The sequence below is a fragment of the Nipponia nippon genome, unplaced genomic scaffold (genome assembly GCF_047370975.1).
Source record: "Nipponia nippon isolate SJK-2023a ecotype South Korea unplaced genomic scaffold, ASM4737097v1 scaffold_5, whole genome shotgun sequence".
Classification (NCBI taxonomy): Eukaryota; Metazoa; Chordata; class Aves; order Pelecaniformes; family Threskiornithidae; genus Nipponia; species Nipponia nippon.
This window is the reverse complement of record NW_028262369.1, coordinates 100,918,601-100,945,589: the sequence shown is the minus strand read 5'-3', so window position 1 is coordinate 100,945,589 and position 26,989 is coordinate 100,918,601. Positions and strand designations below refer to the sequence as shown.

Here is a 26,989-nt window from a genome sequence, read left to right as displayed (position 1 = left end):
GGTCTGATAATGACACTATCTCATGTCTGTTGCCATGGGGAAGAGAAATGTCACATGCTTTACACAAGGTCCAAGCTACTTTTTTGAGAAACGTGTCTTCCAAAAGTTTGTCTGTGTACGTAGTTCATGTCCTACAGTTCTGTCAAAGAGGCTTGAGAAAAGTATCAGCCTTTGGCACTCTGTAAAACCCCGTGCTTGGCAAGTGTCTCTATCATATTATTGATTCAGTCTCTTGACTAGCACTAAACACAACATCTGTTTGAACTTTGAAAAACTGGAATAATCCTGAGAAACTTGTGCTTTTGGCAGTTGACCACAATCTATACACAGTGCTCTTTGAAGACTGAGCCTATTATAATGTATGGATTTTTAAAGTAAAGAGTGTTTTCATTTTCACCTTCTGTATTGAAAAAATTTAAATATGGTCTAGTATAGAAAAACAGGTGTGCAAGGAATTATTTTAGCAATATCAGAGAGAGCCAAACAAGGCAAGCAGTTCAGTATGGCATAATTAGGTTGTCTTCTGTTTACAATTTTAGAAGAGGTTAAAGGAAACTTAGAGAAAAATGTATTTCAAAAGGGAGAATAGTTACATTAATTTTCTTGGTACTTGAGGTATGTAATGGCTAGAATGTAAAAACAATTCATCTTTTTGGTTTGGGGATATAAGGATAAAAAGTATATTTTAGGAACATGTTTTCATTTTGTAAATTCTCTTAAGTGTTAATCAGAAATTCTGTTTTAGGTATTTCAAAAAGACGAAGAGTAACAGATGAACGGGAGCTGCGTGTTCCTCTTGAATATGGGTAGGTTATGTATATACTTGATATTCCCTAAAGGGAGAGAATACCTTCAAAAGTCAGTTGGTAAAGAAATGACAGTTTAAAAATTTTTGAGTCTGAATAGTAAGGAAAGGATTTCGATGATTTAGATTTCCAACGCACAGGGACTGTGAATCTGTGTAAAAAGTGTGAGCATATTTCACGTATTCATTTTTGTGCATCAAACTCGCTCTTTTGCGAACATGACCTGTCTCTTAGCAGTTTTGCCACTGGAAATTAATCCTGATGGTTATATCTGAGCCAGTGTAGACTGCAAATAACTCACTGAAATATAGTTCTAAGCTGTTGAAAATCTGGTAATATGTAAGTAGCTTGATACAAATAAATCCATATGTAGTCAGAGTTTGGACAATCTACATAATAACAGTTTCTAGTTTTGCCTATTTGATTTATGATACTCTTGTCACATTTTAGGTATGTGCCTTTTCCCTTTTATGTAAAAATCTTAAATTGACATTAATTACTTGTTTTTTAAAAAGTGTATTGTTGTATGCAACTATTTCATATTACTCTAGCTGGCAAAGAGAAACTCGAATAAGAAACTTCGGTGGTCGTCTTCAAGGAGAAGTAGCATATTTTGCACCTTGTGGAAAGAAGCTGAGACAGTATCCTGAAGTAGTAAAGGTACATTCCTTTTTTTAACTTCCGTGTTCTAATGCTACTAAGCATGCTTGCAATTAAAAAAAATGCCATTTTTCCCCTCCAATAAAGATACTTATTTCAAAATGTCCGATGATGTGAGGCATAATGTATCTCAGTCTGTTACTGATTTGATCTCCTATAAATGCATATCCCTTTGATAGAATATGCAAAACATTACACTCACAAAGTTAGCTGTACATCAAAGCTGGGTTGTAATTATTTACAAGCTGAAGTGGAAAAATATGTGATTTTTTCAGTATCTCAGCAGAAATGGAATAATGGATATCTCAAGGGACAATTTCAGCTTCAGTGCAAAAATAGGAGTGGGTGACTTCTATGAAGCCAGAGATGGACCGCAGGTATCCACTTTTTAAAAAGTAAAGTCTTTGATCCAAGGAACATTAACTTAAATTTAGGTGAAGTAATTTTTGCTACAGTCTGAAGCATTGTCTGTTTTTAGCTAATTCGTTCTAAAAATTGTGCATATTTCTTAATAGTAGTGATAGTGAGATGCTGAGAGCTTGATCCTGGGCAGTGTTGAAAACCGCTCCTCTCAGTGATTTTATGAGGAGGTTGCAGGAGTTCAGCATGCCTTATGATCAGCTCTGAGCCTGGATTTATCTAGTATGAAAGAACTCTGAGCTACATATTTTATCTTAGTCGGTGTTCAGATATTTCTGACTAAAACTCTCTTTCTTCCTTTACTGTATAAACCTAATATTGATAGTAATGTATGTGTATGCGTTAAATCACACTATTTTCATGTATTCATGTGCATAATGTATATAAAATATGTGTTTAAATACAAGTGTTTCATGTATCGAGAATACAGTCTGAGCTTCCTGAAGCATGAGATTTTTATGGGAAGGAATTCTAGTTATGCTTTACCATGGTCATGGTTAGCCTTTGTATAGATAAACCACAAAAGGATAAGTAAAATTCCATGACATGCATCCAGTGATTGGGTAAGTTTCAAAAAGCTCAAAGATGGAACAAGATACGAAGAAAATTATCTAAGGGCTAAATCAGTGTATGTTAAAGAATTACCTATAGCAAACCAAAACCACGTGGATTACTTGCTTCTGATAGCACCTGTGTTTCTCTCTCCTGGTGCACAGGCAACCGGATATTATGGGTTATTCAAAGCAGTGACTAACTGCTTTAACAGAGAAGCATATCTGGCAGAAGTGGGCCCTGAAATAGTAGGGTTAGAGGAATGTTTGAAGTTTGGCAAATGTGGAAATTCAGTTACAGGACCTGGAGGCTTTAAACTGCTGTGCTTTAGAAAGATCAGTGTGAATGTGATTTGGGGTGATGGAGAGGACACGGGTCCTTATGAGTTCTAGTAATATGGATAGGAATACCACGTCAAAGAGTAGGTGGAAGAGTGTGTTGTGGAGTGATGCTGAGCTGTGCCCCTAAGATTGCATCTCGCTGGCTTTGCTTCATATGTAACAGCAAGAGTATCCATCACAGAATCACAGAATGGTTGAGGTTGGAAGGGACCTCTGGAGGTCACCTTGTCCAAACCCCGCCTGCTCAAGAAGGGTCACCTAGAGCCAGTTACCCAGGATGATGTCCAGACAGCTGTTGAAAATCTCTAAGCTGAGAGACTCCACAACCTCCCTGGGCCACCTGTGCCAGTTCTCGGTCACCGTCACGGTGACAAAGTGTTTCCTGATGTTTCAGTTTACGCCCATTGCCCCTTGTCCTGTCGCTGGGCATCTCTGAAAAGAGCCTGGCTCCGTCCTCTCTGCACCCTCCCTCCAGCTATTTATACACCCTGGTGAGATCCCCCTGCACCTTCTCTTCTCCAGGCTGGGCAGTCCCAGCTCTCAGCCCTTCCCTTCGCAGGGTCATTATACAGTTAGAGAAAACTTGACTCTTCACGCAGCTCCATTCATACCCATTTTAGTTGAAACTGAAATATCAGTAAGGCCAAAATACAGACTTTTTAACATGGATTTAGCCCTCTGGGAGTAATTAAGTCGTAGTAAACATAGCATGCACTTTTTATCCCAATAAGATTTTGCATAAAGCTGTGAAAATAATGTTGGTTGGTTGTGGGTTGTGGTGTTTTTTTTGTTTGTTTCCCCCCCCCCTCCAATGAGTCTGAGTGCTTGCCTAAGAAGGCAGCTGAATTCAGATACAGGAAAGGAGGAAAGTGCTTGAAATACTTTTTGCCATCTCCTTAAAGTACTTTTTGGCATCTCCTTAGTGTTAAGTAACTCCTATGTACGTTAGTCTTTCTCAGATTATCTGATTATGGTGCCGCCTCAGAACAAATACAGTGCATCTTTATAAGGCATGAAGTCTACCTCTTTTAAGCCAATTCTTAAGCTTACTGTTGTTTACTTAAGAGACTTATGCTGTGAATATTTAAAAGTCTAAAATGTTTATTACAGATGCAATAGAAATACCATACAGAACAGCCAACTATAAAATTGTCTGTCATACGCATTTTTAATGTAGTAGGAATTATTTGCTTCCTTTTCTAGAAACTGGAATTTAAAATGTTTGTCCTATTCTGAATTCTGTAATTCAATTTAGAAAGCTTTGTTGTTAACTTTTTCTCACAAATCTAAACTGAAATTAATGAGGATGTCTGCTTCTTGCGAAGTGCCTATGGTTTTGTTCATTAGTTTGGTTAACAGGCTTTGAGCTTGATTCTTCTTCCACGCATCATTATCTGGTGCCTTATTGGCAAATGTCCTGATTACAGTACGGTATTGCAATGGATGGTAGATGCCTGAAGGTGAGAAATTGAATTAAGTTCTTATTTTGATTAGTTTCAACACTAAAACACAGCATTTCACAGTGTTATTCCTGTTTTTTCTCTAATGTTTGTGTAGTGAAGCTTAGATTTTATGGAAGCCCCTGATTCTCCTATGTTGGGGCACAGCCCCCATATTTTTTCTTTGGAATATTGAAAATCCACAGAATATCAGATTGTACGTTCTTTTAATAGAAATGTATTTTTGGTCAGATTTTAAAAGGTATATGAGCACAAAATATAGATGGTCAATTAACTCCTGCTTAACTGTGAATGGATCTGTTCTGGACTATTTTTGTCTTATCCTCCCTTAGTCTTGTGGAAACTTGTTGCATCCACAATGTCCTTTGGCAGGACATTAAACAGTCTTCTCCCCATTCCTTGAAACACCAGCTCCTTTTGCTTATTAGACCTTCTACTAGCTTCGTTTGATGGCCTCTAGTTTCTCTCTTGGGAGGCATTAGGAAAATGTAATACGCATCCATAGTCTCTGCGGCACTAATGATCTTGTAGACCTCTCTTTCTTTTCCACATATTTGTTATCGTTAGTATCATTAACCATAGAAAATACAAATACAGAGGAAGAGCAATCTCCATTGCAGGACCTAAAGTACTTCTTGAACTATGGCTGCTTCTCCTCCTTTTCTTTGAATTCTATTTTGCCTCCCCCCCACCCCCACCCCAGCACTTGCAGTTTGTGGGATAAGATTTCCTAGGTTGGAGGCTGGTGTAAATCTAGCTTACATTGCTCTACAAACAGAACCCATAATAAATAGTAAGTCGGGTACCAGACAGTGAAATGAAAGTGTACACCTAAGTAGTACTCTTAAAGATAGAAGATGAATTAACTTCTGTTTAAGTGGTAGAGGTAACTATTTTGGATTAAAAAGTCCTTAGTGATGATGCGTTGTACACATAGTGATATGGTCGTGATTCTGAACAGCTTGTTTTTAGGAACATAGCTAATAACAAAGTCCTTTGGAATGTCTGTAGACTAAGTGTGAGATGTACTCTTGGGGTGGTCTTAACTGGGAGTGATCCACGCTTGAAAAAAGGTATCTTTGTAGATACTGATAGCTTCCTTGGAATGTGAATGTTTCATTAGCAAAATGCCATTTCTTTTGTCGAATCTTATGTTGAACATTTGTAACTATGAAGAATGAATAGAAAGAATTAAAAGACAAATTTTCAGAGTAAGCAAATAAAAAAAATGTATTTTGTGGTACAGCTAATTTGATTTCAGTTTTTATGTACATATAAATATGAAAACTTTGGTAATGCAAATGTATTTTTTTTCTGAACAGATATTTAATTAGTGTGTTTTATAAAAGTTACCAACTTTAATTCTTGCTTTAGCAGACATTTTCAAAATCTTTTACAAACCTTTTTAAGGGAAATTATGGAGTAGTCCTGAAGGATACTTAGCTTACATTTTTTCCCCCGCATTTTTCAAAAACTTGAGAAAATGGGAAAGGATGTTACAATTTTGAAATACTCATGTTCAGTCAAACAGGATCAGATAGACTGTGCTCCTGTTCTGCTCGGTAGACGTAATAAACTCTATTTTATAATCACTTAATGTAAAGCTATTTCTGTGTGAGGACCAACTTGGGTATTTGTATTAACAAAGTATTTCAGTATTTGTTTTTGAGATTCTGTTAAAAAACCGTAGTAATAGTGAAAGAAAGGCTTGAATGTATTGCTGCATACTTTGTTTAGTTAGAGAGTATAGCTAATACAACTTCTAGTTCAGATAGATGGATTCTTAAAAGTTAAAAACTTTTGATTGCTTCAGGTTGGCACAGAAATTAATTTTGTTGCAGTGGATGAGGGGAGAACTTGACACATTTTTTTCATTCTTGTGGATTATGTGAAAGCAGAGTAGTTATTTTTCACTTCACGTAATAACAACGAGGAATCTATTTCACCTTTTAAAAAGGGTTGAGCAATAAGCGATTTGGTCAGAAATAAATAAAAATAACACAGTAGTGGCATATCTCCTAAGTAATAACCGTGTATGTCACTGAATAGTCTTCAAAATCTTGCATAGCAGTACAATTTACAGAAGTTTGTAGTGATGACCTCTCAATATATAGCTTCTGTGCATCATCAAAACATTGTACTACCCAAATAGTACATCACAGCTCTCTCATATTTTATATATATAACTTACTTGGGGGAAGAAAAAAATACTTTGCTGTTCGTGTTCTCAAGTGTCTTAGATTTATTTTTCCTTTTTTTAAATCTGTGTTTAAATACCTGTCTGTGAAATCTGTCAATTAAAAGGGCGTGCAGTGGTGTCTTCTGAAGGAAGAGGAAGTCATTCCCCGTATCAGAGCTATGGAAGGGCGCAGAGGACGACCACCAAATCCAGACAGACAGCACTCTAGAGAGGAGTCAAGAATGAGACGACGCAAAGGCCGACCTCCGAATGTTGGTAGCACTGAATTTCTAGACAACACTGATGCAAAGCTTTTAAGGAAGCTCCAGGCTCAAGGTAAGAAGTATGTTACTGTTTTCATGGAGAGAGGGTATCGGTATATAGAGAGTTAATGCTTTTTCTAAAGAGGAGTGATGTGTTTCACTAGGATATTAGTATACAATGTTTTATTTTGGAAATCTGTCACATGCTTTTATTGAAACCTTTTTCAAGATCAGTAAATGTATAGATGATTAAAGGAAGAAGTGTTTGTGTAAATGTGTATCGAAGAGCTTCCTCTATAGTTACTTTTTTTAGATTTATATTTATAATTTAAAAAAGCAGACATCCAGTAATCTGGTTACCACTGATGTATTTTTTAAATTGGCAAAAATTAACAGATATTTGTTTTCCTCTGTATTGGCTCAAACAACAGTGGACCTAGAATTTGAAATTGAAATTAAGAACCACTGAAGTTAGCATTTCTGTGAAGCTTTTGGCTGTTACAGGGAAAATACTTTTCTCGTGAAATCCCTGATAGTGACAAGATTTAAATGCCCATAAAGTTGAATAGGATCCTATAATAAGTAGTACCAATGTTGACAGTAGAACTTTCATGATATCAGATACTACTGCATATTAAAAGCATGAGGGCCTGGTTTTAAATAAACATCAGGTACGTGTCTTTTGAATTCCAGTTCTTCAGTCCATAGCTGTTTCATATTTTCTGAATGCACCTAATCCAATATGAAAAATTCTTAGAGCCCAGGAGCCAGGATGTTTGTTTTAATTTAGGACTTAAGTATTCTTTCATGTGCTGACTGTGGACGGACACGTTGGGGTAGCTACCTTGTATTTTGCATAATGTCCTTGCTAACAGCACGTGTGCTGCCTTTAATATCTGCCTTGGTGCGATTCTTCACATCTTTCTCCCTTGTTGCCTGCAAAGAGTACTGTTCTGTATAGATATATTTAAGGCATGCGATGGTAATGCTTTGGACACATGGACAGAGAGAAGGCAGTTTTAGAATCACCTTAGCACGTAGTATGTCTTGTAATGTGGCACAGCTGTTTTACCTGTGTGTTAAGGTCACCACCACCTTTTGTTCAGTTGGAGAATTGGGAAACTGTGTCAACTGCTGAAGCTTTGTAGCATTTGCTGCGAGGCTGCGTGTTTATTGTTGAGAGACAGTAACTGGTTCCAGAAGTCTTTTCTTCTTAGTGGGAAGAGTTAAGCCCTGGTCACTAAGCCATTTTGCTTTACTTTGTATCTTCCCTTTCCCTATACTGGTCACTGTAAGGGTTGGGGGGAAAGTATTTAGGAGCACTCTCCCGTGTCTATTTTCCCACCACACACTGTAGCATTTAATAAAATGAACAAAAACATATGGTCTATATATACAAGAAGATTCAGAATGTATAGTATTTGATGTTACGTACGTTCATATCTACCTTGCTGCTTTTTTCCCCTCATGAGAACATAAGAAATGTCTCAGTGGCTCAGCCCAGGGATTCATCTAGTGCAGAGCTCTGTCTCCAGTAGTGGCCATAGGAGATGCTGCTTGGAGAAAGTATGTGAACCTGATCACTTCTTGGTCCATTTATTTCCTCATACATGCACTGTGGCATCCTGAGGTGTTTTATGAGTGATGTTGTAGAGCATGTTTTTTCTTGCTCTATTTATTTTCCGTGTATGGAACTGTTGCCCGTGAGTTAGCCTGTTCTTTCTTTTTTAACCTCCTGACAATGTTTGCTCTACCAGCCTGCTGTGGCAACAAGTTCCAGAAATCTGCTAACTACTGGACCATTTTCATTTAAAAAATGATCTTCTGTTACTGTCAGTGGGTGTTCCCTAGTTCCGTTATTGCGGGGTTTGGAGAATAACAGTTCTCCAATTTATGTTATCCACCACCTCGATGATTTTGCAGACCTTGATCCTCTCTGTCCTTAGTCTTCTCCTCTCTAAACTGAAGAGCCCAAGTATTTTTAGTCTTTTCTCAGAAGGTAGTTGTCCCATCCCTTTGATCCTCTTATGTGGCCTCTAATCTCAGTATTTCCTTTCTAGGTATATTACTGTACATTTATATATGATGAAGCTCCTCTGCTACCTTTGCCTACTGTTTTGCAGAGCTCTTACAGAGTTCCTTGCCATCAGCACAGCCTTGGATTTTCCAGAATGCTTAATATCTTCTTCACATTTTGGGATTTAACTTTGCAGTCGCCTTTACAGGTTTCATTGATGAAAAAAGATATTAAATAAAGCTGGTTCTAATGTTAATTTGTGAAGAAACCCTCTACTAACTCTTCTTCATCAGAAGAGGTGACCGCTGATCTCAGCCCTTTGCCTGCTATCATTTTGAAGAGCTTTCAGTCTGTGAAGCTTTCCTTCAATGGCATAACAGCTTAGTTTTATTAATAATGTTTGACTTAGAACCTAGTCAGATACTTTCTGAAATTCCAAATACATGAGGTCCATTAGATTCTCTTTATCTCCCTGAACTGACACGCTCATTGAAACCCGAAATTACGCAGAATTTCTCTTAGTAGCAGCCGTGCCGACTGCCTGAACTGTTGGTGTTTTATAATGTACTGCATAAGTATATACAAGACATAATACATACAATAAGACTACCACCTCAACAGGAAAGGAAAATCAGATTAACTGATCTGCAGTTTCCAAGACTTCTGCTAGAGCCCTTTTTTTTTTGTTAATGGGACTCACCAATCCTATGACACAGTGGCTGTTGTTAATAGTACGGTAAACGCCCAGATCAGTGCCTCTATGGTTTCATGTTAGTGTTCCTTCAGATTTCTCAGCTGACTCTGTCCCGTCCTGGTGATCTGTTAACATCTGACTGACCTTCTTGATCTAATACTTCTTTTATATTTATCTCAAATTCATCTAGCTCTTCTGACCTGTCTGCCGTAGACGATGCACTGAGTAGTGAAATCTACGCAGCATCTTCAGCAGTAGAGACTGGTACAAGGAATTGAGTAACCTTTTTTCCTAAGGCTCTTCTTTCTATCCTGTTCATCGCTAGGTCCCACTGATTGTATTTCTGGCTTCCTGTTGTGATGGATGTAAAGATCTTTTACTGTCTGCTCAGGCATCCTTTGCAAGGTGCTCTTCAAATTCTTCTTTAGCCTTTCTGACCCACTCTTTAAGTTTGGTGTGTCATAGGCTTTCCTGTTCTTATTTGAACAAGCTTTTCATTTTTTACATGCTCACTGTTTTCCTATGACGGCCTCCAGCTTTTCTGAAGAGCCACGCATGGAATACCTTTTTCCTTCTTTAAATGTGGCTCAGTATTTACCTGGACAAGTATACATTTTTTTGAACTGCTTCTAGGTTGCTCACTTGAAGTATGCATGCTTGAAGACTGCTTTTGTGCAGTTTCTTTTAGGGTTCCACCAAATGGTCTACACAGATGTTTTTTCATTCATTGTTTTTATGCTGTGTGACTTGATATTGCACGTTGCATAGAAAGCTGGTCTTCTGCCAGTACATCTCATTCTGATATTCCTGTAACGTTGGTACCTGGCAACACCATGTATTATGAATTATCCTTCAACTGTGTCCGTGAGATGTCCATTACATCTGGATTACATTTGATACCAAGAGCTCTAGTTTCCCTAATTTCTTTTTAGATGTCTTGGCTTGATTTAGAAGCCCTTAAATTTTGCTCTATACAGCACATACTAGTTTAATGGAAATACAGGTGGTCTGATTTGTCGTCCCTGTTTTTTGCCGTATAGGTGTTTGTTTCCCATCTGTGCTTTTCAAAAGCATGCTGAACATTAACTACATCTTCCTCATGGATTGTGTCAGTTCAGACTAAGCTGTGCTCTGCATCTGTTGGCCTTTCCATATAGTTCATAGTTTTAAGTTCTCCTCTATAATGTAAATTCTAATTTCCAGCTACTGGTTATGTTTTGATTAAGGTGTAACTTTTCGTTCTGTATGTTTTCCCCTTGGCCCTGAAGGTTTCCCCGTTGTCGTATATCTGTTTACACTACCCTTGCTATCTACAGCATCATCTTATCTGTACGTGGATTTTCCATATGTCTGCTTGCCTCTTGGTCATTGCACCAGAAGCTTACAGTATTTTGGAGAATGCTATTGAAGAGGTGCTGGACCTCAGTCCTTTGAGTAGCAAGCTGAATTCAACGTTCAGAAAATCCTTCCTACAGCTGTCTTGTATCAGTGTGTCCATGAACAGTTCATGCAAATTTCATAAATATTCTCACTTAAAGTAGTAGAATGCTTCAGGAAGTTCGTAATGAGCAGAAGGCTGGTAGGTAGCCACAGTAAATAGAAGCGTGACCCAGATGAGTGTGCTCTTACTGCATTGTTAAAAAAGGATTAGATAATTACATGAAGTGACTTGTAAGGAAAACAGGAATTCCATGCTTTCGGAATAAAATGTTGATTTAGTACTCTGAGACAAATGTTTTCTGCTTTAAAAAGAAAGAACAAATAAGTTTTTAAATGAAGCAGCATTATTGACCCGATGCTATCGCTTAATAGGTATTTTTTTCCTCAAAAAACAGCATTTTCTTTTATGTAGAAAGTATCCATGTTCATTTGCGCTGTTGATGTAGTTACTGATACACGAGATACCACTAAAAGTAGTTGATAGTGAAACGTTGTCAAGATAAATGTGTGCAAAACAAATCCACTGTTTTCTTCGTCTTCACCTCATGCAAATGTCTGGAATATGAGTTGTGCCTTTATTGTTGGACAGCACTGTTTTTATGAACTTAGTATTTTCTTTTTGTAACAGAAATAGCTAGGCAAGCAGCGCAAATAAAGCTATTGAGAAAACTCCAGAAGCAGGAACAAGCTCGAGCTGCCAAAGAAGCGAAAAAACAGCAAGGTAAGTATTACTTGTGAAAGTCTGTGCATGCTAGCATATTATTTTGAAAAGTATTAATGAAAAGTTACCTGTCTCTTGTCATGTTCTGCTGATACTAATTTTCTGTTTGTTAGCTATTATGGCAGCTGAAGAAAAGCGAAAGCAAAAGGAGCAGATAAAGATAATGAAGCAGCAGGTAAACTTGATGTGATTGCTAAATAAGCTCTTTAAATTATGTCTCAAATTATTGAATTAGGGGTATTTTAATTATTTAGTAAATTATTAAGTATGTTGATTACAAAGTGAATTTTTAAAAATATAATTTTAAAGAGCACGCGGTATATTATTTAAAATTCTAAACTCTATAGTTACTGTTCATGTTGTCAGGACATCCCAATTTTGTCTGTGTTGATTTAAGCCACCCAACGTATGTAATTGCTTGCCAATATTGGTAAGAAATTAAAAAACTGGTATTAAAGTACAGTGATATAACGGTTATATCTGTTTATGTAAATACTGGAATAGTGTAATTAGCTTCTTCAGTGATTCTGGCTGGCTGTCAATGGTTTTCGGTTGTGTGCAAAGGGTTGTATCTCAGTATGCCAGTGAATTTATACATGTTTTTAAACATACAAGTATTGTTAAATACTGTCATAGCAAATACTTCCAATAAAAGTGAGCCCATATAAACTTTACCAAATGAAGCTACCTACGGAAGCAGGCTTTTAATTTTTTTTAACAACTGATTTTGACAAAGTAGTGAAATGTTATGTATGTTGGGAATCTGAAGACTTTTAAAAGGGAATAATTTGCATCCAAAAATATATTTGCATGGTTATTTTTTTTATATGAGTTCTGTTCAGCATGAAACTTACTGCAGAGTTCAGAAATTAAATACTTCATCTGGTAGCAGTCGAAGGACAAGTTTCTTAGCTTTCAGTGAAAAGACACTTTTTTGTGTTCACTACCATTATTGCCTTAGGTTTTTACCCTCTTACAGTGGCGGAGAATAAGCATATAGAACCTCCTAAAAGTAGGAAAAGTTGACTTTGGGAGGCCAATTCAACCTGTACTACTGTTAAATAGTATGTGTATGCATAGTACAGATAGTACATATAGTTACTTTTAAACAAGAATGTCTAAATATTGTTTGAATTAACAGTTTTATGTTCAATGTTAATATTCTCATTATAGTAGTATTTACAGAGGCTTAAATTAAAGGGATATATGGAGATGGGAAGGATGAACATTTACTATTAAAACCAATACCTTTTATTTGTGATAGAAACTTTTACTGAAATTTCCATTAAATTCTATAAATATTTGCACTTGATGATATGTTACGTTGTAATGTAATTTGTATTTTTAGCTCTAAATAAAATTTTGAAGTTGGACATGGGAAGAGAGGATTCCAGGTTTGACTTCCACTGCATTCACTGCCTCAGCTTTTTGGGACATTCCATTAACTTCATGATTTAAAGTAGCTCACGCCTTTCATACAGGATAAAACTGAAGTCTGTTGCAGGGAAAATGTTTCTTCAGTGGTGCAGTGTCTTCACTGTAGTCTCAAGACTGGTTTCTATTTATGTTGTAGTTCAGTTGTGTTTTTTCTAAAGATGGTTTAATTATAATTTTTTTGAGCTCTAGTTTTGCACCTTTTCAACCTGTTGTGTTGGGCTGTGTTGAGTAATTTTATTTTGCAGCTAAGTTGTATTTAGATCTCTATAGAAGCTTCACATCTAACATTCAGATTCAGAAATTAGCAAACCAAAAAATGTCTGTATTTGATTTATTTTCTTTGTGGTTTTTCTCCCCCCCCCCCCCCCCTAATTAGGATGAAATAATAGAATCGTAGAATCATTTAGGTTGGAAAAGACATTTAAGATCATTGAGTCCAACTGTAAACCTAATACTGCCAAGTCCACCACTAAACCATGTCCCTAAGTACCGCATCTACCTGGCTTTTAAATACCTCCAGGGATGGGGACTCAACCACTGCTCTGGGCAGCCTGTGTCAGTGCTTGATAACTCTTTTGGTGAAGAAATTTTTCCTAATACCCCACCTAAGCCTGCCCTGGCGCAGCTTGAGGCAGTTTCCTCTCGTCCCAGCGCTTGTTCCTGGGGAGAAGAGACCGACCCCCCCGGCTCCAGCCTCCTTTCAGGCAGTTGCAGAGAGCGATGAGGGCTCCCTTCAGCCTCCTCTTCTCCAGGCTGAGCCCCCCCAGCTCCCCCAGCCGCTCCTCCCCAGCCTTGTGCTCCAGACCCTTCTCCATGTTCATTGCCCTTCTTTGGACACGCTCCAGCACCTCCATGTCTTTGTATGATCTTATCATCCTACCACTTAGAAATAGTTCTAGAAAACCAGGTCTCTCATTATTTTGCCTGTAAGTGGCATCCTGAGCTGTTAAAAAAGCCAATGAAAATATGAAGGCCTTTCACATCTTTGAAACCCAGATATTAAAACCTAACTTAGTTTTTTTTTTTTTTTTTTTTTTAAAGTACTTAACCAGAATTGGTGTTACTGCAGACTGCCTTAAATATCCCAGGAATAGACAACAATTAATCCTTGTTGGTAACAATTTAAATTTTTCCATTAAGAAAGTGCTCAGTATAGTAGACAGTGGGCTAGAAGTTGTCACTCTGCTGTCTATGAGTTAAACTAGGAGAGGCTGAGAGCTGGGACTGCCCAGCCTGGAGAAGAGAAGGTGCAGGGGGATCTCACCAGGGTGTATAAATAGCTGGAGGGAGGGTGCAGAGAGGACGGAGCCAGGCTCTTTTCAGAGATGCCCAGCGACAGGACAAGGGGCAATGGGCGTAAACTGAAACATCAGGAAACACTTTGTCACCGTGACGGTGACTGAGAACTGGCACAGGTGGCCCAGGGAGGTTGTGGAGTCTCTCAGCTTAGAGATTTTCAACAGCTGTCTGGACATCATCCTGGGTAACTGGCTCTAGGTGACCCTTCTTGAGCAGGCGGGGTTTGGACAAGGTGACCTCCAGAGGTCCCTTCCAACCTCACCCATTCTGAACTTTTGTAGATAGTGACAGCTTCAAAGTTTCCACTTCTGAAGGCAACCCATACTTGTTAAAGAAAGGCAAATAATGCAGACTTTTTTTTTTTTTTTTTTTTTTTTCCAGAGCATTGGACTTGGGTCCATTCACATCACCCTGTTATAAAGTGGTCCTTACGTTATTAGGTATGCAGGGAGCAAGAATTGCTTAATTGGCAAATACATCAAGTCCAGACCCTGTTTATCATCACCATATTCCTTCTTGATACAAAAACTGATAAAATTTTCATGATTCCAGTGTGTAGAATACTATGCTGTGAGCTTTTCATGTTGAAAATAAAAGTTCAGCACTGTATAAACAAGGCCCCCAAATTAATTTCCTGGATAAGGTGGTCTTATGCTAGACTTCTCATCAGTTTAAGGAGGTGGCAAGATGTGCCTGAAGTTTGTAAGACTTCATGTGTTTGTCTTGTATTGGAGCTCCATTCTTCAGGAAATTTTCTATGTCTTTCGCTTCTGTGATTGCTCCTTTTCCATCAAATATTTCAGATTGTCTTGTCTTAGGGGCTTGGCTTTGGCTTTAGTTATTTGTCACTAAAGTATATACATCACTGTGTGTTCTCTGGAAAGTTAAATTTTAGAGTAGTCCATGTTCTAGAGTCTCAGACCAGCTCACAAGAAAACAATGTCTTCCATACAGATGGGTTTTACCCTCACTGTTGGGAAAACATCTGCTGTTCCAGAGAAGAGCATTGAGCTCCATTGCAGGCTTCTGATTTAGGCCTCCCAGCTCGCAAGTCTTTTGCATGGTCTGGGTTTTACTGTTAAAACTTTACAGCAAGTCCAGCTGAATGTATTGCAACACTTCTCTTCATAATGGTCCCTTCCTAGTCACTGTGGCTCAAGCAGCTTTTTTGAGATAATAAAACCTCAAATAATGTGCTAAGAAATTTTTAATATGAGCTTGGGTTATTACTACTTTACAGACAAAGCCCATGCAGCACAGGAAATATGGGCTAATCCCAAAGTTTGCAATGATTGCATTTCTAAATCAATGTAATAAGACTTTATTCAGATTCTAGGAACTAATTCTTGGAAAAAAAAATAAATTAGAATATGGATACACAGCATCCATCTGTGGAGTGCTTAGCTTGATCCTTTTCTTCTTACCGTGATGAAATGTGTTGTACTGCCTGTGGCTGCTGTTCGGTTACCTTTTTTGTTATTTCACTCTTCAGCATGTGTAAAACTCAGTCCCCTAAATGACATATTAAGGCATCCAAACTCATCATCAATTACTTGAATGCTCTAAAAATCTGGAGAAACTGAAGTGTACTGAACTGTAAATATATTACCCAGGTTTCATGTGGGTGACTATTACTGGCTGAGAGAGTTTGTGCTTTGGATTTCACAGTACTCGGATTCTCCTTGTTGCCCATGGTACCATAATGAACGGAAAGGCTGCTAGAACCAAGGCAGAAAATAGTGGTTTGACAGAACCCCGTATTTCTTATTCAGGGAGATCACATCAAAACATGTTTTTCATGTCATAGCTCCCTTTCCCATTAATTCCTAAATGGCTCCACCATTGCCAGCTAGAATTGGAATGCTTCTAGCTTACTTACGTTGTCATTAATCTGGTCCCCCTAAAGCTGTTAAAAACAATACTATGACAACTTAAACATAAGCACCTAGCCATAACTAAGTGTTGGTTCCTTCAGGGATATACCAGACATCTTCTGATGCTAGTAAAAATTTTAAACGTACATTGTTATATGGGAACAACTGACTACAATGGGTGTGAGACTCTAACAAAAAGTATATATGTATAAACTTGGTCATTTTTTAAAATGTAAAAGTAAATTTACTTTCTCAATATTGTTTTTTTAAAAAGAAATAACTTTCTTCCCCTTGTAGGAGAAAATCAAGCGAATCCAGCAAATCAGAATGGAGAAAGAACTTAGAGCTCAGCAAATTTTAGAGGTAAAAAAAATGGCCCAAATATAATTTTTGTGTGGCCATTTTAAAGAATGTTGTATTTTAAGTCACATGTGGTTAGGAATGTAACTAAATATAACAGCTCTAACAACTTAGACTTCCAAAGGCCAGTTCAAAAAAGTGTCTTAAAATATTTTTCTTAAAAAATCGATAGTAACTGCAATCCAGATATTGCAAATGTTCCCTTAAGTTCCCGACTTTCTACGCAAATAGTCTTGTGTTTGCTAAAGTTAACAGCACAATTATTCCTTTGTTAGAAAACAAGTTTGCAGTAATAGGATGTTAAAGCAGTATCATGCTAAGTTTCCATATATGCTAGAGTATACTGGTGTACTATACTAGTTTGCAAGTATACTAGCAAAGATAGATTGCTAGTTTTCAAGTCTTCATTCATGGAAAAATTAATGGTAATCTCTTTGCCATTTATATTTTATTGTTTCTGTGTATACTTACTTTATTAGTTATAATAGCCAGGTGAAGAAATTTTGAGTGGGACTTGAAATTCTGGCTTGGTTTTTAAAAAGTAAATGAATTGTGAATTGATTGATTGTGAAGGCTGCATTGGGGAAGAAATCTTTTGTAACGAACAGAATATGTGATGATGTTTTGAACTTTTAAAGGCACATAACTTTATTTCTAGTCAGATTATTTTCAAGTTGTGATGGTGCTGTTGTGTGACCTGTTTTGCATGCACAGGCAAAAAAGAAAAAGAAGGAAGAAGCAGCAAATGCCAAATTATTGGAGGCCGAAAAACGAATAAAGGTTAGTTTAGAGGAGCTGCAAAAACAAGAACTATGTTGTTGTGCATAATATATGTTGATGTATAAAAGCAGTAAATTTGGAAGAATATTCATTGATAAAGAAACTGTAAATTGAGATGGCATATGAGTAATGTGTACGTATGTTTATATAAATACATGAAGCATACACAGAGATAAGTTTGTCCATGTGTGACATACACAAACACACACACATACATATATTCGTACATACACACATGAAGATATATAGAGAGATTTTTTGTGTGCCATTACCATGTGTTTTGCTTACATGATGCTTGGTTTGCATAACTTAAAAGGCTCATGCAGTAACATTCACAATGTTCTTTCAAGCACACTGTATCAAAAAACTGTTGCTTCTCAACAAGCGCAGTCTTTTCTAGATTATATTGTATACAAGACTACAGAACTCTTTTACAGATGTTGGAAAATACAGTTTATATATGTACTTCTATTACTGCTTTGCTATTGGTGTACTTTAACAAGGAACTCCCAACTGAATAGACTTGCTGTCATGTATACTACGTATACTTCTCTGTGGTCAGTTTATGGGGGGCAGGGAAGTAAGAATTTAATTTAGTTGTGCTGTTTTAGTGTGGCAAAAATGTGCAACTTGGTAAGTAAATTTTAATAGATATTTTAAATAAATTTTTGTTCTTTTGTTTAAGGAAAAAGAGATGCGAAGGCAGCAAGCTGTTCTTCTGAAACACCAGGTTGGTATACACTCAGTTGACCACACAGGCAGAATGTCAATTGTGAACTACTACTTAAGCTGTATGGGGGGCGGGGTGGAAATCTTCAAAATATGCCCTTTTAAAATTTCTGGGTTTGATGCCTGCACAAATTTTCTTTCACCTTATGATTTGTTGCTTTGCTTTGGTATTGGGGTCTTTTGGGGGATTATAAAGTGGTTTTATGACTTTGTGATTTCTGTTTCATAATGTTGTGCCAACTCTTTCTACCAGGAGTTGGAGAGGCATAGACTAGATATGGTATGGGTATGTTTATTTTTGTACATCTAACACCGCATTGTGATTTGGTTGTGATATGGTTGTCATAGCAATGCATAAAATGTAGCACTGGCTGCTGTCATATTACATACTGCTGCATGGCTTTACAGCACAGTGCATTGCATACATCTGCTTGTCTTGTCTGTTAAGGAAAAAAAAAAAAAAGATGTCTTGAACATGTGTATAAATTGAACATGGCGATAAATAAATGAGGTTTTTAACCAGAAATCTATGTTACTGATGTCCCAATAGGAATTGGACTACTGTATAAAATCAGGGATTAATTAATACAAAATTAATAGGTAGTCACTTGGATAATTTTTGCAAGCCTTGTCCCTTTCACTGGGAATGAATTTGAATTGATGTATTTTAAAAATCAGGATGATGTCTTTCCTAAGTTTGTAAGGTACTGAGGAAATCAGCTTTCAGTCAGTGGTAAATACATAATGTTATAAGTATAAAATGAAGCATTAGAATGTAATCCTAGCCTCACTGAATTAGATAATAAAATTCCCATAGCCTTTACTGGGGCCAAGATTTATTTTACAGCTTTTAAAGCAAAACCCCCATACTTAATGCTCATAAATACAGCATTTGAAGTTACTGACGTAATTTATTGAGGGACAGGCATCAGTAAATGCAAGTGTTGTTGCGTATGTATATGCGCCGCCTCTAGCCTGACTAAAACTGATCTAGAGCTGAGGAAATTAATCATATTAATTTGCTTGGTTACAAAAATGTTAATATTTGCAACGTTTGAAAATGGCCAGTTTAACATTTCTGCTGAATTGGCTATTGAAGAAGTAAATTGCAAGTTTCGTAATAGCAGATGTAAGGTAACTGACCTGTTCCAGCCAACCATTATGCTTTTTGTTCTGCCAGCTTATGAAGGAGCATCACAACTGACCATAAGTAAATCTGTATGCTTCTTTTTACACTGTCTCCATGTCCATTGCTTTACCTTTTTGCTTTTGATTGTTCTTGTATTTGCTTTCTAAACCTGAACTAAAACATGCACAGACTTGGCCATTCTCGTCCTATATTTAGTATTTACTGTGACTTGTCTATTAATGCTAAATTTGTTACTCAGCTTTTTTACTGATTTGAAAATGTGGATTAGTTTTGTTCTAATCTTACCTGCTTCAATAGGAACGAGAAAGAAGACGACAACATATGATGCTTATGAAAGCCATGGAAGCACGTAAAAAAGCAGAAGTGAGTATTAACCTCTGAAAGTTTGAAGATTTCATGGTTTTATTCTGCAGTGATCTGTAGAAGAGCAGTATCTTTGATCTACCTGTATGTATAATTTCATTTGTATACGTGGCAGTGGCAGGACGCGAAGCAATAGGCACAAATTGAAATACAGGGAATTCTGTTTAAACTTAAGAAAAACTTTTTTACTTTGAGGGTGGTGGTTGAACACTGGCACAGCTTGCCCAGGTAGGTTGTGGAGTTGCAACCTGCTGTAACTGATACTGCTGCTGGGGGATGATGACGGGGGCAGGACACACACGGGGATGGGGACCGGATGATCTCAAGAGGTCCCTTCCATCCTCAGTGATTCTGAGCAAGAAGCCAATAATTGCATAGTCACTTCAGAGTTCTTAGTATTTCCTGGAAAGGAAGGCTTTTTTTCTCTTCTTCTCCTTGTTCCTGTGTATAAGAAGAGTAAGGACTTCATCATAGTGACTTGTCAGACTTGCTGAACAGGTTTTGCTCAGTACTTATCCAGGGGTAAAAATACACATCTTATTCCAGTCCAAGCTTCTTGGAACTTGCAGATTTTGTAGATGATTCTAGATTTGGACCACCACAAAACCAAGCAAATAGGATTATTATGCCTTCATAATTTTATTTTTTTCTGTTTCAGTAGAAAGTACTGCTGCACTACAGAAAATAGATGCTTCATTTTTCTTGTTTTGTTTTACTAAAAATATGTCATAAATTCTGAACCAAGAGATGGAGAAACCTAAAGTCACAAGTGTGTATGTGTCATTTTGTGTACAATCATTTTACTTGGTCCATCTTTGAATCTAGTTATTTAATTTGTTTTCTTTTTTGAACACAGTGACACTAAGCTGATAACAAAAAACTGGTTGATTTCACTTTCCAAAATTTCAGGCTTCTTTTGATGCTGATTATCTCAACATCTACATTTTTCTGTTGTGCTCTGTTTCCTGAAAATGAGACGATTTTCAAAATAGCTGCCCTTTCCTTATGATGAGTGCTTCTTATTTTGGTGACTGCTTTCATTTCATAAATCTAGTATATCATGAAAGGACCTAATAACACTCACTTATTATGAGGATTAATGGTAAAGATTAAATACACGTTCTGTGCTATAAAATTGGGTGTTTGTTGGGCAACTGAATTAAACTATTCCTTTAAAGTACTGCAAAATGGAAATGTTTTTCTAGATACTTTACTTAAAGGGGGAAAAATATTCAGGAAACACTGGTAGTCTGTATTGGCACAACCTCTAACCCAAAATCCATCAAAATATTTTCATTGTGTCGACTAATCAGGCCTTTAACTAGTTAAATTTTACTCTTAACCATAGTATCACATGAAAGACACTGAAGTTTTCCTGCTCTTAAGCTAATGTAATAGTGTTTTTGTAATAGAACTTGTTCTTACAACCAGTTGAGAGGTCTGAATTTCATTAGAAGGTTGCAGAAGGAAATGAGGGAAAAGTCTTTAGCTTTGCCTGGAAAAGCAGTTGTAACCACATTGCTTATGTTCATGACTAAGGTAGCTTGGGAAAAAGCCTTTCTTACAGGAATACTACATACTGCTTATTCAGGTTACACTGCAGTAAATGAAATGTAACTAGCTAAAACAACTCAAACTTTTTTAGCTTCATTGATTTGAAATAATACAGTAGTTTATGTTGCATTATAGATGGTTAAAAAAATTATCTAAAAAATAAAAGTACATGATGAAATAGCATTGATGATAAAACCAGAGCTGTACAGTATGATTGATGAAACTTTTGTTAGACCATGATAAACTAATTTACGTCTTAATCCTGAGGCTGTCTTCACATTTAACCCTGCTGTTGTCTTAAGAGCACAGGAGCAGGCAATTCCAAAGTGCGGGAAGTCAAGCAAGCGGGGCAGAAGGCCAGCTTGGCTGAGCAATGATGATGTTCTAGAACTTAGGTGGAAAAGGAAAGTGTATGGACATTGGAAGCAAGGACAGGCGATGTGGGAGGACTGTTGGGATGCTGTTCACCACTGCAGGGAGAAAATTCGTGCGGCCAAAGCTCGATTAGAGTTCAAGCTGGCTAGTACTGTGCAGGACAACAAAAAGAGCTTTTTAAAATATGTTAACAGGAAAAGGAGGATCAGAAATAACATTGGTTCGTTACTTGATGAAGTCAGTCACCTTACAAATAGGGGCATAGAAAAAGCAGAGATGTGTAGTGCCTTCTTTGCCTTTGTCTTTAACACCAATGATGGTCCCTGGGACCCCCGGAGCACTGTGTTGGAAGACCTTGACTAGGGGGATGATAAACTCCCAGGTGACTCTGAACGTGTTGGAGACTTGCTGCTCCAGCTGGATGCACATAATGCTATGGGGCCTGATGGGATTCATCCTAGGGTACTGAAAGAGCTGGCTGATGTTATTGTGGGACCTCTCTCCATTATTTTTCAATGGTCTTGGGAATCTGGAGAGGTCCCAGTCGACTGGAAGCTGGCAGATGTTGTCCCAGTTCTCAAGAAGGGAAAGAAGGAAGACCCTGGTAATTACAGGCCTGTGAGTCTAACTTCAGTGCCTGGTAAAATTATGGAGAAGGTTATTCTGGGAATTGTTGAAAAACACTTGAGAGACAATGCAGTCATTGGTCGTAGCCAGCACAGGTTCATGAGGGGAAAGTCCTGCTTAACTATCTTAATTTCCGTTTATGACAAGGTCACCCATCTAGTTGACCAAGGGAAGCCAGTAGATGTGTGGTGTGTGGTTTTTATTTATTTATTTATTTATTTATTTATTTATTTATTTATTTATTTATTTTTATTTCTAGCAAAGCTTTTGATACTGTCTGTCACAGTATCCTTCTGGACAGCATGTCCAGCGCACAGCTAGACAAGTGCATAGTGTGATGGGTGAACAATTGGCTGACAGGTTGGGCTCAAATAGTTTTAATAAATGGGGTCACATCAAGTTGGCGGCCAGTCACCAGTGGGGTTCCCCAGGGCTTAATTTTTGGGCCGGTGCTCTTTAATGTTTTTATAAATGATCTGGATGCAGGAGTCGAATGCACATTAAGCAAGTTTGCTGATGATACTAAATTAGGAGGAGCTGTGGACTCCCTCAAGGGTAGAGAGGTCTTACAGAGAGATCTGGACAGACTAGAGAGCTGGGTAATCGTCAACCATATAAAATTAAACAAGAGCAAGTGTTGGATTCTCCATCTGGGGCGGGGTAATCCTGGTTATACATACAAATTAGCGGACAAGAGGCTGGAGAGCAGCCCTGCGGAAAGAGATCTCGGGGTTTGGGTTGATGGCAAGTTGAACATGAGTCAACAGTGTGCCCTGGGGGCCAAAAGAACCAACTGTGTCTTGGAGTGCATCAAGCACAGCATCATTCGCTGGTTGAGGAGGGTGATTGTCCCACTCTACACTGCACTGGTGCGGCCCCACCTCAAGTACTCTGTGCAGTTTTGGGTGCCTCACTATAAGAAGGACATCAGACTATATTAGAGTGTGTCCAGAGGAGGACGACCATGGTGGTGAAGGGTCTCGAGGGCAAGACTTATGAGGATTGGCTGAGGTCACTTGGTGTGTTCAGCTTGGAGAAGAGAAGGCTGAGAGGTGACCTCATCGCAGTCTACAACTTCCTCAAGGGGGGCAGTGGAGGGGGAGGTGCTGCTCTCCTCTCTCTGGTGACCAGTGATAGGACATGAGGAAATGGAATCAAACTGCATCAGGGGAAGTTCAGGTTGGACATTAGGAAAAAGTTCTTCACTGAGGGTGGTCAGTCACTGGAACAGGCTCCACAGGGAAGTGGTCATGGCACCAAGCCTGTCAGAGTTCAAGCAGTGTCTGGATGATGCTCTCAGTCACATGGTTTAGTTTTAGGTAGTCCTGCGAGGAGCAGGGAGCTGGACTCAGTGATCTTTATGGGTCCCTTCCAACTCAAGTGTCATGGTTTAACCCCAGCCAGCAACTAAGCCCCACCCAGCCGCTCGCTCACACCCCCACCCCCCCCGCCCCCAGTGGGATGGGGGAGAGAATCGGAAGAGTAAAAGTAAGAAAACTCGTGGGTTGAGATGAAGACAGTTTAATAGGTAAAGCAAAAGCTGCACGCACAAGCAAAGCAAGGAATTCATTCGCTCCTTCCCGTCGGCAGGCGGGTGCTCAGCCATCACCAGGAAAGCAGGGCTCCATCACCTGTAACGCTTACTTGAGAAGACAAACACCATCACGCTGAACGTGTGTCGTCCCCCCGTGTCCCCCCCCTTCCTTCTTCTTCCCTCAGCTTTATATGCTGAACATGACGTCCTATGGTGTGGAATAGCCCTTGGGCCAGTCTGGGTCAGCTGTCCTGGCTGTGCCCCCTCCCAGCTCCTTGTGCACCGGGCAGAGCATGGGAAGCTGAAAACTCCTGACCAGTGTAAGCACTACTGAGCAACAGCAAAACATCAGGGTGTTATCAACATTATTCTCATCCTAAATCCAAACCACAGCACTATACCAGCTACTAAGAAGAAAATTAACTCTATCCCAGCGGAAACCAGGACGTCAACAGATTCTATGATTAATTGTTATTAAAAAGTTAGATTAAGTTGCTTCTGATCTTCCTAGTAGTATCCCATAATACAAACTGGAAAGGAAGATAATGCAAGTTTTGTTGATAATATTTTCATAAACTAGAATCAGAAATCCATTTCTGACCTATATCATTCTGGTAAGTAGTGACAGTTACAATTGTGCAAATTGAGCTATTAAAAGCGGAATATTCTGAAGATGGTTTTTCCACAGCAGCCGTAAATAAGGGATAGATCTCATTTCAAAAAACCAGTATGTTCCTTTTTAAAAAACGTGTTACCTTTTCTGTGTTCTCCACATCCTTTTTGACGTGGAGGGCTCAAAATTGAACACTCTTTCAGATAGTTTCATCAGCACCGAGTCGAAGAAGATGATACCGTAAGCATCTGATGCACTGTTGGAAATCAGGATGCCAGGCTAAATGGTTGTATAGTCTGATCCAGTGCTGTAATTATATTCTTACTATAATAGAAATAGAATAGTAAATGTTTATTGCAGCCAGTTAAAGTAATCTCTAAATACATTCATGAAACTTAGTGTGGTTAAGGTTTGCATTTTTAATCATAACTGCAAATTAATATGTTGCCAGTTAAATATCCATATGTACTTCTCTTGATTTTTTCTGACATAGAATGTTTCTAGTTGTCAGAAACAAGTTGTAGGAAATGCCAGTTGGCTTTCAGACCTTGACATAGGTTAAGAAAAAAGGCAATGAACCATTTGAAAAAACAAGTCAGGGAGTATCTTCCGTTTTAAAATAAAGGTACTGATTTTGTGTGCTGCTTTAGTGTGTTGTGATTTTCCACACGATGTATGCTGGTAAAGGGAAAAAAACATGAATAAGCAGTGTGCCCCTTATGAAATCATCACAGACATGAGGGCCTGTGTTGTCAATACAGAGGATGCTTAAACAGCTGCGAAGCGGCAGTTGGGCAGATGGGTAGTTCTGTACATGACTGCTTTTTTTCTGCCAGTGTGATTGCTGGTCCAGACATGTTCTTTGTGTCCAGCTCCGAACTCTGTCTTGCCTAAAATCCACTAAAGGCTGTAGTAGTAGAGGTCCTTACCAACTGCTCTGTGCAGTCATAGTGTTTAGCCACAGTTATCACCAGTGATCTAGTAATACTCAGTATAGAATCAAAAGAAAGAATAAAAAGTCATGGGGCCTGACAGAAGTATACAGCAAAGTCAGTAGTTAATGCTGTTCTACAAATGCAGCTGAGTCCTGACTTACAGTTACAGCCCATACTCTAGTTTATGCAAAATTTGGTAGTAGTAAACTGAAGAGACTGGAGTGACCTCTTAAACTGCCACAGTAATGGGGAGTGATTCTGAATAATATGAATCAGCTTAGCTTGGTTCTTTAGCTCTTCTGTGTCCACAGGTGAAAAGTGCGTATAGCGTCTTCACTTTTATACTGTATCAGGTTCTTAGGTCATGACAAACACTCACACACACACAAACACATACGCTGTGTTTGTGTATATGCACTCAGTTTCGTGATCTAATGAGGTAGCATCGATATATGGCAGATTCCATACATGGTTTCTTACTCAATATTTTGCATTCCGTAGCGGTTGCACAGAGGTACGTAATGAATTGTGTAGGAAGGCCAGCATATCAACACTGGGCATGTAACAGCGGAACCGCTCAAGTCAGGGATAGGAAAGGCAGCTGGAGCTCCAAATTCAGTCAGTCTTAGCAGGTTAGAGAGAGCTGCAGTTAGTATGGTATTCTGTATGACATCAACGTGGAGGGTGTTGGAAGAGAAAAATAATAGATAGTTGACTTCTCACTTGATTAATAACTGTTTAGTTTGCAGATTGCATGCTAAGGCTAGAAGCTGTGTGTCGAAAAGATCAGTTGTGTCTTATAAGCTATTCATATCCAGTTTATGTATTATGGGAATTTTTAAACCATGTGTTGTCCAGAGAGGTCTTCCCAAGTGCTGCTTTCTTGAGTTGTCTCTGCAGATGCGTGTTCATGATACTAGTGTGTAAGTGGGGCCTTTAAAATCAGATCCCTTGCATGTATGGTAGTTCTTTACCATATTGTCACTCAGTCATCTTTCTGAAATGGTACTCCAAAGAGTCTTTCAGTGGAAGCATACTCAACACCCATTTCCATGTGGACAGGAGAGAAAAAAAGTATATCTTAGATTTGCTTACAAATTCAATGATTTTGTCCTATTTCTGTAGTTTTCTCCTTCCCTTTACTGGAATGCAGTTTCCTTAATTGCTGTGGTAATTATTAAGATTATGTAAGTAGTGCTTTTCAGATTCTTAGATTGTGCCATTTTAAGTATAATACATGGGGTTTATTTTCTGCTGTTTCAATTCTATTCTATTTAAGGAAAAAGAGCGGTTAAAGCAAGAGAAACGCGATGAAAAAAGATTAAATAAAGAACGTAAACTGGAACAGCGAAGATTGGAATTAGAAATGGCAAAGGAGCTAAAGAAGCCTAATGAAGATATGTGCTTAGCAGACCAGAAGGTAATCGTAATAATGTAAACTGTTTTCTTGCCTCTTGTTTCTCTATTTTGCCATTGTGACAATAACATCTTCTCTTTGAGCCACTCCCAAAGCGTTCAAGTTTTGGTCTAGATAATTAGATAACTATTTGAAACATATACATATACAAGATAGTACAAACACTAAAGTAGCATATGTTTAGTTAATTAAAAGCATTTTGTTTAAAAGTGGCCTGCTTCCCAAAAAGCACTTGCAAGATTGCTTAAAAAAAAAAAAAAAAAAAAAAAATTCGATTACTCTGAGTTATTTTTAGAGCAGGAATATGCATCATATCTCAGTACACAGGCACTAGATAGAGCTTTTCTCATATGTGTAAATATTCTAAGCTGTTACTCAAAAAAATTACT

At 38.1% G+C, this 26,989-nt stretch overlaps 1 protein-coding gene across 12 annotated transcripts in view; it reads left to right on the top strand.

The window, feature by feature from the left end:
• The window catches only part of BAZ2B (bromodomain adjacent to zinc finger domain 2B), a 164,984-nt gene that overhangs the window by 112,057 nt on the left and 25,938 nt on the right, over window positions 1-26,989 (top strand). For 8 of the 12 annotated variants that reach the window (XR_015698909.1, XM_087732680.1, XM_087732679.1 and 5 more), the window contains 12 exons: window positions 746-806; window positions 1,358-1,466; window positions 1,742-1,843; window positions 6,544-6,754; window positions 11,461-11,553; window positions 11,667-11,728; window positions 16,461-16,526; window positions 17,238-17,303; window positions 17,989-18,033; window positions 18,286-18,312; window positions 19,480-19,545; window positions 26,463-26,603. Coding sequence is in view for 11 of the 12 variants with exons in the window: in XM_087732680.1 (XP_087588806.1) it covers window positions 746-806; window positions 1,358-1,466; window positions 1,742-1,843; window positions 6,544-6,754; window positions 11,461-11,553; window positions 11,667-11,728; window positions 16,461-16,526; window positions 17,238-17,303; window positions 17,989-18,033; window positions 18,286-18,312; window positions 19,480-19,545; window positions 26,463-26,603 (1,049 nt within the window). In the remaining variant the exon portion in view is untranslated. The remainder of the gene's footprint in view (window positions 1-745; window positions 807-1,357; window positions 1,467-1,741; window positions 1,844-6,543; window positions 6,755-11,460; window positions 11,554-11,666; window positions 11,729-16,460; window positions 16,527-17,237; window positions 17,304-17,988; window positions 18,034-18,285; window positions 18,313-19,479; window positions 19,546-26,462; window positions 26,604-26,989) is intronic. The other 4 variants (XM_087732683.1, XM_087732677.1, XM_087732682.1 and 1 more) reach the window with 2 other exon arrangements.